Source organism: Aquila chrysaetos, chromosome 25 (assembly GCF_900496995.4).
Source record: "Aquila chrysaetos chrysaetos chromosome 25, bAquChr1.4, whole genome shotgun sequence".
NCBI classification, from domain to species: Eukaryota; Metazoa; Chordata; class Aves; order Accipitriformes; family Accipitridae; genus Aquila; species Aquila chrysaetos.
Window position 1 is genome coordinate 19,594,236 of NC_044028.1, and position 13,609 is coordinate 19,607,844.

Here is a 13,609-nt window from a genome sequence, read left to right on the forward strand (position 1 = left end):
CCCTCTGCGAGGCTTGCCGGGCAGGCGGGATTTCGAGAGGGCGGGCTGCGTTCGATAGGCTGCTCGACGCGATGGGCAGGTGGGTCGACCAAGGGTAGGGCAGGGCGGGCCCGCCGGCGCTACCTGCTGTCCAGGCAGCCGAGGCAGAGCGCTGCGCACGGGGCTGAGGAGTCGATCCTGCCGTCCGCCACCATGTTTCAGGGCCCCGAGGCCGACTCGGCTAAGCCCAGCTCCAGGTGGCGCAGCGTGGGGCGGGTGTGGCGGTGCGGGGGTGAGGAGGGAAACGGGAAGCGCCGTGCGGCGGCGCAGAGCTTTGTTCGGGGCTTTGTTCGGGGCGCGGGCTCCGGCTGAGGCGCGGCGCCGAGGGCGGGTGCCCGGGCTGAGGGCCGGGAGGCTGAGGGAGAGCGGGGGGGGGGGGCGCTCCGGCTGAGGCGCGGCGCTGAGGGGAGGGAGGCGGGGGGGGGGGGGCTCCGGCTGGGGGGTGGGAAGCTCCAGCTGAGGGGAGTGGGTCTCTTCGGCCGCGGTGGGCGGGAGCGCCGCCCCCCACCCCTCCGGTAGCCGCTGGGGCAGGAGCCAGCAGGGCGGCGGCGCTCGGCGCCTGCTCGGTGACCTTGCTGTGCCTCAGTTTACCTCTCCCGCGCCCCGGGGGTTGGGGCGGGGGTGACGACGACGACGACGCCGCCGCCGCGGGAGCGGGCGCTGCGCTCCCGGCGGTGCCTGCCGCCTTGTGCTCGGGACCGGGCAGGGCCGGCCCCTGGGAGGGGGGGGAGTGAGCGCCTGCGGGGGTTACCGAGCTGGATGCTGAGGGGATTCCCGTGCGGGAAGAAAGGCCTGGCGCTGTGGCGTCCCTTCTCCCCCGTGTTTGTACCCCCTCAAGGAGGGGGGTGGGCCTGGTTACGCTCTGTGGAGCTTTGAGGGGGTCCAACGCAAACGCCTGCGTAAGCAGGTGTTAGCTTGTTCTCGCCTTACGAAGTTGAACTCTATTGTTGTACTTGGACGAGGGCGTACATCCTAGTAACTTGGAGCTGGAATGGTCAATCCATCTGCCAGGCAGTCATGTGCTCGGAGGGAAGGAAGGCTTTCGGAATTGTGTAAGAGTGCTTTAAGTTTGCCTTTTTTTCCAGTTGCTCTAAGCTATGACCTGGTTTTAAAAGACTCCTGAGCATCCACTGCCCTTAGTATAGTCTCCAGGCAGCTTCTGTTCTCATGGTAATTTTAAAACCACGTTTAAGTCATAAATTGGGTTTCTGGATAGAGCCTGGAATGCAGACCATCATAACTTTTTAGTTAACAGCAAGGAAAGGTGGTCTTGTTCCAGCTTGTTCTCTGGCATTGTGGCAGAGTGTTTTCATCGTGCCTGAGGACAAATTATGGCAATACACAACTACATAAACAGACCTGGCACAGCACGCATGCATACTGCAGTACTGCAATAAGTTACGTTATTGGATTTTATAGAGTGGTCTCTGAGATGGTGACTATTGACATATGGCCTGTGCCATCAAAAGCAAAAAGTACTTGGTTTAAGGACACTTTTTCCAGAGCTTATTCTATTCTTTCCCTAAACAAAACTTTATTTGATGATAATGCAAATCCTTTTGCAGTTCTTGATGTGTAGAAGTTTCTCTAATTAAAACTGAGCCTAATTCAAAATCCCTGCAGCAACCACCAACAGCTGTGGAAGTGGGGGAAAAAATAACTCTTCCTAATGTGAAAATCTTTGTGAGGAAATTATGAACAAATGCTTTGCACTTTGAGAACTTCATAATGCAAGGGTATTACTGTTAGAAATAAATGATGCTAAAAATATTTTAAATGAAAGCTTCCACTTAAATAATTGCCCAGTGAGATGTATCTCTAGTGATCCAGTTAATGTGTACAGTGATATAGTAAACAGCTAGTTTGCTGAATCAAATTAACTGCCTAGTTTTATTAAACTTTAATAATGACACTTTGTATTTTTAAGGAAGTTTTGCTTTTCCAAAATAAAACAAGGAGTTGCATGTCTAAGAGTTGCTGTTGCTCTGAAAGCAAAGCAGGACAGAATTCTACCATTCTACTGTTGTGCACACTATAAAGGTGCATTGGTTTTATGTATCCTCAATTCGTCTAGTATATGAGCAGTTTAGCAACTACTGTATAGAGCTGAAAATGGTAAAGGTAGCCATCTTGGAAATGTAATACACGTTTTTCGCCTCCTCCCCATCAGTGTTATTGCAGAATATTGCTTTCAGATCCAGAGCATAGTAACAAAGCTTGCTGTTTGTTTATGAGTGACCTGTTTAATGAGCCATGAGTTTGTATTGATCCAACAGCAGGAGTGCCCCCAGTAACTTTCTGGTCTTTGCTTTAGAGCCTGGTGTAGCAAACCTTAACACCTGCTTTCTGGCTGGCTTTCTGCTGGTTGCCTTAGTGGTGGTCTCTTATGTATAATGAAACTCTCCTATTTTACCTCCTTTATTAGAACTGTCTGAAAACTGGTAGGACTTCAGTGTTTAACTTTCAGACAGATGTAAAAAAAAAAAAAATTATTTATATATAGCCAGTGTAATGGGTAAGTCTTGGCACCTCTTCCATAGGTCGGCTGAAAGGTTTAATGAGGAAAGGGCATTCAAATTTAGGTGTTTTAGAATGTAGGAAAAAAAGACCACAATAACTAATTAAAATTCTTCAAGCCTGCCAGAAGAGAACAAAGCAATTAGTAGAGGCTTTAAACTTACAGGGTAGGGTTCTTAATTTAGCTATTCTAGATGAATTGACAGACTTCTAGTCTGCTGGAGGGGAGGGGGAGGAGGAGGAGGGGCAGATTTAGATTGCATAGAAAACAAAGGGGGCTTTTTTCATTACTGTTTAAAAGAATAAAACAACACCTACCCCCCTGCAAAGGAAGAAAGAATAACTTCTCTGGCTACAAGACAGAAAAATATCTCTATGTAAACTGGCATAATACCAATATAAACTAAAATTACTATAAAGTGTACGTTGAATTTCCTAGTACTCTGTTGAAGCAGCTCACACTGGCTTATCAAGTTCAGCATGCTGTTTTCCTTTGGTAGGATTCACAGGGTAGATCTTATTTTCTTATTTGGTTTGGGAGACCTGCACATCTCTCTCTGATCTAGAACTGAGTGATGTGGGAGTACAAGGAGGTCAGCAGTGCTCTAGAGGCTACACAGCAAGAAAATAGCTTTGTATTCTTCCCAGTTTTTGGCTGAAGTGAAGGAGTGCAAAACCCTGTCCTCTTTGCTATCATAAATTGAAAGATTTTGTTGCTGTACTTCAAGATTATTTTTGGTAATTCCTGTGAATAACTTAGTTATCTGACTTTGCATTAGTTAGAATTTTATGGACCTGGTGTCACAGTCACTCGAATGTTTAAGGAATATTTGGAAAGTTCCTAGCAGTTAGAAGTTTCCGAAACTGAGGATGCAAATCCACTTCTTGTATGTAGAGTCAAGACATTCTTTTGAGTGATGCTGGCAGAAAAGGTCACCTATTATGCTGATTTCAAAGTGCTTCATAAGCACCTCAAGTGATGCCTCTGACTTATTCATTGCAACAGTAGGGTTTTCTTAGTATGTATGCTGAGCTGAAAAAGGGAGGACAATGTAAGATCAATCGGTGCTGGATTTCTTTTGATGCTTAATTAGGTTTGTTAACTGAATAATGAAGACCTTTAATCTTAAAATGGGGTTCCTCTAGAATTTTTTTCTGCAATGGATCTTAAATCCAGTTGCAGGAATGAGAAGTAATTTGATTCTTGTGACTGGTTGTTTTTCTTAAACAAAAAAGATGTGAATGTAGTTATTTTGTTATTCCCGCCTACACTTGTAGGCATGTGTTAAGAAAACAGCATGGTAAATGGAGTGAATCTATAGTGTAAGAAAATCCTATCTGTATGAATGATGTTTCTCTTCCTTTCAATCTCTTTGATAGTATACTTAGAACTCAAGAAAGACTAGATGCATTAAAAAAATAGCTGAAAAGAATGGGTAAAGTCAGAAATCTTTTGAATTATATGAGGGATATTAGCAGACCTACTTTTTTAACAGGAGCCCCTTCCCAATCTCTAATTGGTTTTTTTATTGTTCCCTTCTCTCTTCCTTCCATCTCCCAAGTTTAAATGCTTAAACTGCCTCATGGTTTCTAGACCATTGTGAATGATCAAAATACATAATTTCCCTATATGATGTCTGGTTTAATAGCAGTTTTAGATCTTCTAACATACATGGAAAGCCTATAGCATAGTTGGATCTGTAGTCTGTTGGACACTAAATTGTAAATAAAACTTCTGCTTAGATATGATCTTACCTGTGCAGTGGACAAGACAGTTGTCCTGTCTACTGAAATTCTAGTTATTCCTTTAAGCTAAAGGGGTTCATTAAATCCACAGTTATATGAAGGATTAAAATATTGAAACTGACCAGTAAAGACAGTCTCTCTGAGGCCGATTCTGGCTATACAAACTACTCCCAGACTAAAAGAAGAACTTTTTTCTCCTTCTTCCCAAAGAGAATAGAACTGCTTTCTGCATCCTGAGATCTGAAATGCTGACAAAGCTCATTTTCTGACAGGGCAGCCAAATATCTCTGCTTTTGTGAAATTAAATCTTAGAGTTAAATTGGACCAGATCTTGGCTCGGAGAGGAACCTTTATTTATGCCTGGCAGATACCTAACCTGAAAAGGCTTGCTTCTGTCACAGATCTACGGGGGTGGGGGGGTGCTGTTTTATTAACTCACTGATGCTTGAATTCTGTTCAGGTAGAGTGGAATAAAGATCTTGCAATTTATAACTGTTCTCTTTGTATAAAAGTAAAGATTAGTTTAGGTCCCAGATTAAGTATTCAGGTTAGAAGAGGTATAATTCAACTACTACTTTTGCTCAGCTGCTAGGACTGTGGGTAACTGGTCAAGTAGGCATAACTGTAAAAATTATTTTTGATACCTAGGTATTCATCGCTTTCCCATGCTTTTCCTGTTAATTTTCCAATTAATTCTGCTGATTCTACTCCCAGGTAGTAGTGCAGTTCCTTTTCAGGGCAGGACCTGAAGTCTGTTGAACAAGGCATAGGTATTAACTGTAGACTCAAGGACAAGCATGACTTTTGGTAGGTTTTCAAGAAGTCAGTCCATTTCTATTGTAACCTCCAATTTTTATGAGGATCCGTTTGATATACCTCTGGTGCAGAGCTTTGGTTGTAATGGATTTGCATCTCGACCACTAAAAATTTGGCTTTTTAGCATTCCACCTTTCCATTCTAAACTCTACAGCAGCTAATATGATAACTGATGGTTGAAACTAGCAAATTTTTCAGTAGTTATGAAATGTCTGCCTTTATTAAAAGTCAGTGGGTTTGAATTGTATCACAGATGCAAAGTTGGTATGTGCAGTTTAGCAGAAAGTCTGATTCTGTACTGTTTCTTTTTAAAATACTAACCAGAGTCATATGTCTTCTCTTAATCTCCTGTTGCTTTGGAACACCACAGATAGCATAGCCATTTGTTCTGGTGGCACTTTTATGACCGTTCCAAGTAATTGTAGATAACATAATGATCAAGTTGACTGAATAGGAGGCTGGCAATATTTGTGCTGAACTTGAGAATATTTTGTTAGAACAGCTCTTGAAAAATAGATACTTCATGGACATAGCAGAATTACCTGAAGTAAGTTCAAATCAGAATAGTTATTCATAACATACAAGGGAGAATGGGGAGGGGACATCAAATATATTGAATGCTGTAAATTTCAAACAAACTTTTTTGTCTCTTGCTTCTCTCATTCTGCAATGTAGGGTATTGAAGCCCCCAGGAGGAGGTTCTAGTAATCTCTTTGGGAGTACAGAAGAAGTTTCTTCTTCAAGCAGGCCACACCGGATGGCATCCAATATCTTTGGAGCATCAGAAGAACCTCAAAACATTCCAAAAAGAACAAACCCTCCAGGTAAGAGCAGCCACCTCCTTCAGCACGATTGGGTTCTGAATTGCAGCACAGAACTGGTTTCGTATTCCGGAAGTGGAACACTGTGATCTGTCTGTGTTTTTATGTTGCATTTGTACAAATTGAGTGGCCTTGAACAATAAATCTACTCAGACTTCTGAATATATGAATATTTCAGTGATCTACATGTTCACAGATTTTTTTTAGCACATCATCCAGGTCTAATTCTTTCCTAGTTGAAGTCTAGGAAATGATGAAAGGAAACTGCTTCTATTCTAGAGCTGCATCATCAGTTAGCTGCAGTGAGTTCAGCTGTGAATCTGAGATACTCTAGTGAGTTCTTGTAACAAAGGATTTCAACTAGTATCTTCAGGCAAGCAAAAGTAAGTCTCTAGGCAGTAGGGTTCTAGAAGTCTTTGAATGCTTTTTTTTAAATTATTTTTTTAATATAGTGTGGTAAAACTAAGTCATCTAGAAAAAAATAATATCTAACAACTGCCTTGCAGGGGGAAAAGAAAGTGGCATTTTTGAGGATTCTAGTTCTGCTCAGCCTCGTCCACGCATGAATCCACCTGGTGGGAAGACAAGTGATATCTTTGGGTCTCCTGTATCTACCAGTGTTGTGCGAGCACACCCAAATAAGCCTAAGGTATCTGTACTTCTTTCGCTGTCAAACCAAGAAGCTAGCAGCTCAGTGAGTCATCTTACAGTCTTGTCACAGTGCAATGCCTGTATTCTCTTTAAGATGACAGACCTGAATTATGCATAGGGTAACTTAAAGTTAGACAGTTATTCCCAAAGTCTCTTTTTTAATAGCTTGTTATCTTTGGTATATCAGATGTCAGCATGCTCTGTAGTTTGCAGTAAAACTATTAATTGGACTGTGGATGTGTTGTCAAAAAAAAAAAAAAAAAAGAGGAAAAAAAATGCTTCTGAAGCCTTTGGTCTTCCTTGTAAGTGAGGTACAGCTGGAGTTCTTCGCACACAGCCACACAGCATTTAAGCTAGATGGGAAGAAGATATTTCTCTTTATTCTGCAGTTTAGCAGAGGTGATCTTGATGCCAGCTCTGGAAAGTCAGTGAACACCAGTGAGCTACAGTCATAAATCTTCATGTGGCCTGGCTGTGCCCTTCACCTCTCTTAAATATGTGTATCTACATTCAACATGAAAGCAGTTTAGCAGGAGATTAAGCTTAAGTGATAAACAGTGAAAAAGTTAACTCAAGATCAGCTTTGAGTGTCAGGTCTAGCATGTACTTGATTTTGTGATGTCAGACAAAAGTGTGTCTTGCTATATCAGTTGTTACATTTTGATCTTAAAGCTGAGGTGTGTGGTAGCTGGAGAGGCTTGTAGTTATGACCAAATCTGGTTTTGGAAAAAAGGAGAATACATTGCCAATTACTTTATTTCTGTATTTAAATACCCTATATTTGGATTTATAACCTGCTGCCTTACTCTAAGTCAATACTATTAAGTGAGTAGCTACTATGTTGGCAATGTTTTTAACATGTCAGATGGCATGGAAACTTAACATCCCATGAAACACAGCTCACTGTCTTTGTGCTGAAAAAGCAGTAACAGTCTCATTTTTCCTGGAACCGTAGGAAGAAAAGATTAGTCCAATTTAACTTTTTTTTTTTTTCTCCTCCTTTTTCCCCTTTAAATTTGAAGGTGCTGGTAGTGTGCTTTTGCCTAACTTTTTATGCAGACTCTGGAGTATATTTTGGGGGATTTGGGTCATAAGATAGGAGAAGAAAAAAAAAAAGACGGGGAGCTAGGTTTTGTCAGGAGTAGTGCTGTTGGTGTAGGAAAGGGCTTTGTTGTGTTCCTCTGTACCCCTTTATCAGGCTGGTCTCTTATTCTTTTTAGTTGTTTTTTTTTTTAAATGTAACATTAATTCCTGTGAATTCCTGACTAAATAGAGGACAATGCTTTGGAAATTCCCATGTCTTTAATTAGAGCATTGGAATTGTGGGAAATACTGGGATGGAAAGAAGATAGCATATTTGCAAAAATTAGGGCAAGTTGATTTCATGAGTGGGAAAGCATGCAAGCTTTTCTGAAGTGTTTCATGTGTTTCCAACAATCAGTTGGGGTTGTTGGGAAAATGGTCTTAAAAGGTTTTGTAATTACCTGACTGTTTGGGTCACTGCGGATACTCACTGAAAATGGTAATTGCTGAATATAAATAGGGTGCTGAAGGGCTGCTTGTGTTCTAGTTGTGAATACCAACTTATCCTGAGTGGTAGTGGGTGCTTGACAAGAACAGTAATTCTAGACCTTTGGACTGAACTGTTTATTATAGACAAAGTTTTAAGCCTCTGATGAACTACTGTAGCATCTTCATCTGTGTTTCAATGAATTGTCCAAGATGTACACCTTGACGTAACATAGGAGTTATCTTCTGCCACTGTTTTGGGGATTATGTAGGGGTGGAGGGGCTGAAGGGCTGCACACAGTGTCTGCAGCTGTTGGCTTTTACCATGATAAATGTATAAACTTAGATCAGAAACAAAGCAAAACTTTCTGACAGATATTGTGACAGAGTTATTGTTTGAGAACGATAATACACTAAGATAGTTTTTGGTTTCTTTGCAGGATCACATTGTCTTGAAAGAAGATGAAACACCAAAGAAGCTAGAAGGTCAGCAAGAGAAATTCCTTTCTCTGTTCTCTTTGAGAAGATAAGCTCTGAGGAGTAGTTTCTTATGCTTCCTCTTAAAAACATAAGACTAAGACTGGTGTTTAAGATAATATAACTGAGAAGTTTTCCTTCTGTTAGTCAGAAATTTAATTACTTGTCTCAGGGAAATGGTCCTCTTCCTCTTATTGAGGAGAACACCACAGGTGTAAGTCTTGATACTATGTGTGTGTGCGTGTACTCTGCTGATACCATGTGTGTATATATGGATATATATGGAATCTGTTTATGTAAAAAAACATCCTATCAGATTGCTTCTTCTTCCCTTGCCATCTCCTTCAAGTGTGTAATCTTGACCTCCTGTAATTGTAAATAACAAATAGCTGAGTGACGAAATGTATCATTGCTCAGCTAGTTACTGTTGAAGAATGATGGGAACACTGCTTTCAAGCTCAGTATGGAAGGATTCATTGGTATGTTGCATCTCTTAATTGCCTGGAACTGCCAAAGTAATTCTGAAGGTACATTGCTTAGCCTACATATCCTTGTTAGAAAGATTGCTGAAGGAAGAGACGAATTATTGTGAAAAGGGAAAGTCTTCCTCAGCGCCTGTTTCCTTCAGCAAAAATGAACAGATAAAGAGAAACCTTAGTGTGCTATGGATGAGAGACATGGGAAATAATGCAGCCTACAGAAGATGAGGCACTTTGTGCAGTACAGAGTAGCAAGCTGATCTAATAATCCATTTTCTTTTTATTCAGCTACAGAAAATATCAAACCACAGCTGGAAGATGGAGGCGAGAAAAAAGATCTGGGCAAAGAGGAGCGATGCAAGGAGCCAGAACCCAAGATAGACAATCACGAGCCCCGATTAGGGCCAAGACCACGGTCACACAACAAAGTTCTCAATCCGCCAGGGGGGAAATCCAGTATTGCGTTCTATTAGGGTCAACTGTTCACTTTCACTAACGGAGTCTGCACAGAAACTCTTGTCTGTGGTTGCGAGGTCAGTTTATAGACTATTGTTTGTGGATAGATTCTTAGGCAGATGGATGAGGGTTATGCTAAAGTGTGTAGGAAGGATAACCTGATGATTTGGGGAGGGAGGGCTGGGGAGGGAAAGGGTGCCGTGTGGAAGATATGAGTATTGGCCTGCCTAGGTGGCAGAGGGGGACATTAGTGTAACTTTGTGAAAGATCAGTGCTACTTTGTGGTGAGTTTGTCAGACTGTTAGGTTCTTAGCTAGCTAGTGGCTCAGGACACTTGTGGAGTCAGGCTTATCCATACAGTCAACATGTAAAACATTGTGAATGGGTAGGGACCTGGAGGTCACATCTGAAAGATTCTGAAGCACAGCAGGTAGGCTGTGCTTTCCTCTAGGCAATAGAATGCAGCTTCACAGTGTGAGTTGACTTGCAGTCACTTTAAAATGTAAGTACATTCCACTGGAACAAGTAGTGCTACCGTGGTTTTGAGTGTCTTCAGTCTTTGGTTCTCTTTCTCCTTTCTTGCTTTGCAGCACATGATTGCTGATGCAAGGACAAAACATGCTGAAAGTTTCTTTTATACTCATAAACCATCATATGTTAATAAATATCGTGGGCTTCCCCTCCCCAGAGTATTCAGGCCTTTCTGATGCCTTCAGTAATCTGCTGATTACTATGACTAGCTCTTGACAAGTGATAATATCAATCCAACATACTGTTTCATGTAGGTGCTTCTAGAAGACTTTTATTTAAAGTATCCTGGTTGAGTGCTTGCACATTTTCTAGTAAAGATGTGGGTGCAAACAATAGGTTTATGGTACTCTTTGAACACAAGCAATGTAAAGTGTACAATTACCATGGAGAGTATTCTGAGGTGTCCAGCCAGCTAGCTTTGACCCAACCTGTATAGAAATGCCTTAGCTTCTGCAAAGGTTTTTGCTTTGTACCCTGCGGAAACCAGGACTGTTTTGCTGTCTTCACCACAGTGCATTTTTTTGTTTGTCTGTGCTGACTCTGTTAGTGAATTCTCTTGTCTTTGGTCAGCCTTATGTTTGCCTTTGACTGCCTCGGATTTTTTGTTGGTAAGGTTGGGAGAACTACATGGATTCTCCCCAAACCACAGTTGTAGTTGTTTTGAGACATGCTGTAGACTGTCCTAGTTGGAGAAACAAAGACTTTAGCAATACAAACCTTTTGGTTGTGCTGGCTATCTTAAATCATGTTTGGAAGACGTGCATGTTTTGCACAAACATTTGTTGGGGAGAGTAGCTCCCATCATTTGTTCTCTGAATGGACTTTCTGATCATATCCAGAGCTTTGATATATGAATGTTAACATTAGGTGCTTACTGTTCAGTGTATTTAATAGTGACTTTTTAAATTTGACATACCGAAACAGGAGTTGTTCAGGTACACCAAAGAACAAGTGGCCTTATCTGCATATATCCACTGCTGTTCTAGCCCAGGTTCCTGGGGAACTGCTACTGTTCAGAGGGGACTATCTCTGGGCCAGGTGCTAAAACACTCTGTGATTATAGGTCTTACTAGACTGCTCAGTTCAGTTTATGTCAGAAGTGGGATGACTGCATGAAGATTTAGTTGCCTTTTCAAATAGTGAAAGTGAAATATATGGGGCAGTGCTAAGGGTAGAGATAGCCATGGAAAGTAGGGATTTCAATGCCTTTGTACCTTTTCAGATAGGTTTGGAGCTTCCTGTTATTTGGCCTCGAGGGAAACAAGACAGTGATTCTAACTGTAACCCTGGAATAGATTTATGTAACTTCCAAACATCTTTTCCTAGCAGCTATTCTTGAGTCTGTGCTGTCTAGCCTCTGGCTGAGTCTCAGACACATCTATCTGTTTCAATTCCTTGTTCCAGTACTTGACAGGGTTTTAAAAGGCTACCATGTGGAAAAAGTCAACCAGAGGCTGCTTTCTGCATTGAAGGGTCTGGTGTAATTGATGCTGTCTGTAATACTGAGCTTAGACTTGGCATCTTTCAGTACCTGATGTGCATTGGCTACAGTGCCTGTCTTTTAAACAGCAACTTCCAACTAGGCCTTAACTTAGTTAAACTATGTTCATTTTCTTGCATTTCTTTATTTGGAATCTAAACCATGTTTTCAACTCATCAAGTAAGATTGATAAGAGCATTTCTCCGGGACAGAAGGGGATTGGAAATCAAATGATAAATCATGCAATTGTCAATAAACCTCTGTATTTTGTTACTTCATTGTGTGCTGTAGATGTCTGCTTTTATAAATTAATCGGTAATTTAGTTCAACGTAGATACACTGGCGAATTTTGTTATCTGAAATGGGAAAAATTGCACAAGTCTTTTCAGGCCTTCTGTACTGGGGAGTATGCTTTGGAGATGTGACATCCTGCTCAAGGTTGCTCATGAGACCTCTTATCCCTGGGGAGTGTGAAGGGATGGTAGCAAGGGTGGGCTGTTCAGCTCAGTGCCTTTTTGTGGGCACGGCATTCTGTACAACGCAGGGATGCTGTTATGCTTCAGCAATACTGTAAATAGACTTAAATATTCAAATATGTTAAGTCTATTTGTAGAGTAGTGTAGTAATTCCCCTTGAGCAGGGGATGCTCTTGATGTGGAGAAGTCATACGCCTACTTCTACACTTTGGGTGAGTGCATAAAAGTCTCCTCATGTGCCAAACTGTCCTGGCTGACAGCATGGAGGTGACGACAGCGTGGAGGTGACTACAGCTACAGAAGTTCCAGTTCTGGGTGAGCTGGACATGGTGGCTTCTCAGCCAGGGTGTTCTAAATCTGCTGCGTTCATCCCTTACTTTACAGATTGTGATGCCCTACAGAGCCTCTCAGCCAGCACTTGTTTCTACAGCGACTTCTGTACTTTGTGCTGAGAGTTTTGCCATTTGTAGTTCACAACTCTTCTCTCAAGTGTGCATGATGCTTTTGGTAGGATCCACTTAGTGTGGGAACTTGCGAATATCCTTGATAGATAACATATTAACAACAAAGGATTGTCTTTCCTTTGAACTGCTGGCAACTAGTAGACTACAGTATAGTTTCACTTTGCAACTCTATATATTACCTCACTGCTTTGCCCCTAAATTGAAAGTTTGTACCTTAAACACTTAGTAACCTGGATAATATTCTATCCTGTTTCAGTCTTGGAAGGAAAATGATATCTGTTATAATAAGCTTGGCTTGGAAAGTGGTTAAAGAATGACTTGCATGCTTTCATAAGTCATGTGTACAATTCTAGGCATAGCTGCTGCTTAGTTCCTAAATATGCCACCATGCCTGTCCAGTACAAGACAACACTGTTCTAATGAGCAGCCTAGCTGCAATGTGTCATCCCTCCTGATCCCCTGTGAACCTGATTAACCCAGATCAGTGCATGTTTTCCCTATTAAGACTGCTGGCTTCCATGCAATACCTTTTAAGCAAGCACTGTCTAATATTGTCCTTCAATACATCACTGCATAACCGTTGATGAACAGCCCATTTTGCACTCTTAAGGAGGAAGATTAATGTCCTCTCTGTCAGTGTTTTCAGTAGCATCACTGGTTTTTTTGAAGGATTTGTAGAGGTTAATCAGACTTGGAATATCTAAAGTACATTCTTGGGGTTTGTCTGGTGAGAGAACATATGTAAAGTAGTGTTGTGTGGAGACAATTATTTAAGCACTAACTGAGTAATTGTGGTATGTTCCTTGAAAAATTCTCGCAGTTGCTTCTGTATATAGGATCACACTGGTGCCTGGATGTCCCAAGTGTCTTGGCTGCCTGTGTGGTTGTGTGGTGGAGAATAGTTTGATGCTTGTCTGTCAACATGTGGAGTGTGCTCCGTTGTCAGCTTGTGTCTTCATTGTTTGGAAGCCAGGTGGTCACCCAGCATTTTGTTCAAGTCCTCTGATGCGTCTCCTATTGAATTTCAGCTTGAAGCTCTGCTGAAATCCTGTATCACTTCCCTTTGGAAAAGGTGGTAGGTTAGAACGTTGTGAAGGCTGGAGTTTTCCATTGTTTATTTTTGTTGAGGAATGAAGTAGGGTCACAA

General features: G+C 41.8%; 1 protein-coding gene across 4 annotated transcripts; it reads left to right on the forward strand.

Annotated features, from left to right (window-relative positions):
- On the forward strand, window positions 1-11,795 carry JPT2 (Jupiter microtubule associated homolog 2). Of its 4 annotated transcripts, none has more exons than XM_030001591.2 (5): window positions 1-79; window positions 5,794-5,942; window positions 6,446-6,588; window positions 8,540-8,585; window positions 9,344-11,795. In XM_030001591.2, the coding sequence occupies exons 1-5, from the start codon at window positions 72-74 to the stop codon at window positions 9,526-9,528; spliced, it is 531 nt and encodes a 176-aa protein (XP_029857451.1). In that variant the 5' UTR covers window positions 1-71; the 3' UTR covers window positions 9,529-11,795. The 4 variants fall into 4 exon arrangements, with proteins under 4 accessions (XP_029857451.1, XP_029857449.1, XP_029857450.1 ...); XM_030001589.2 differs by lacking the exon at window positions 1-79 and adding an exon at window positions 110-236; XM_030001590.2 differs by lacking the exon at window positions 1-79 and adding an exon at window positions 493-1,091.
- The last annotated feature ends 1,814 nt before the right edge of the window (window positions 11,796-13,609 follow it).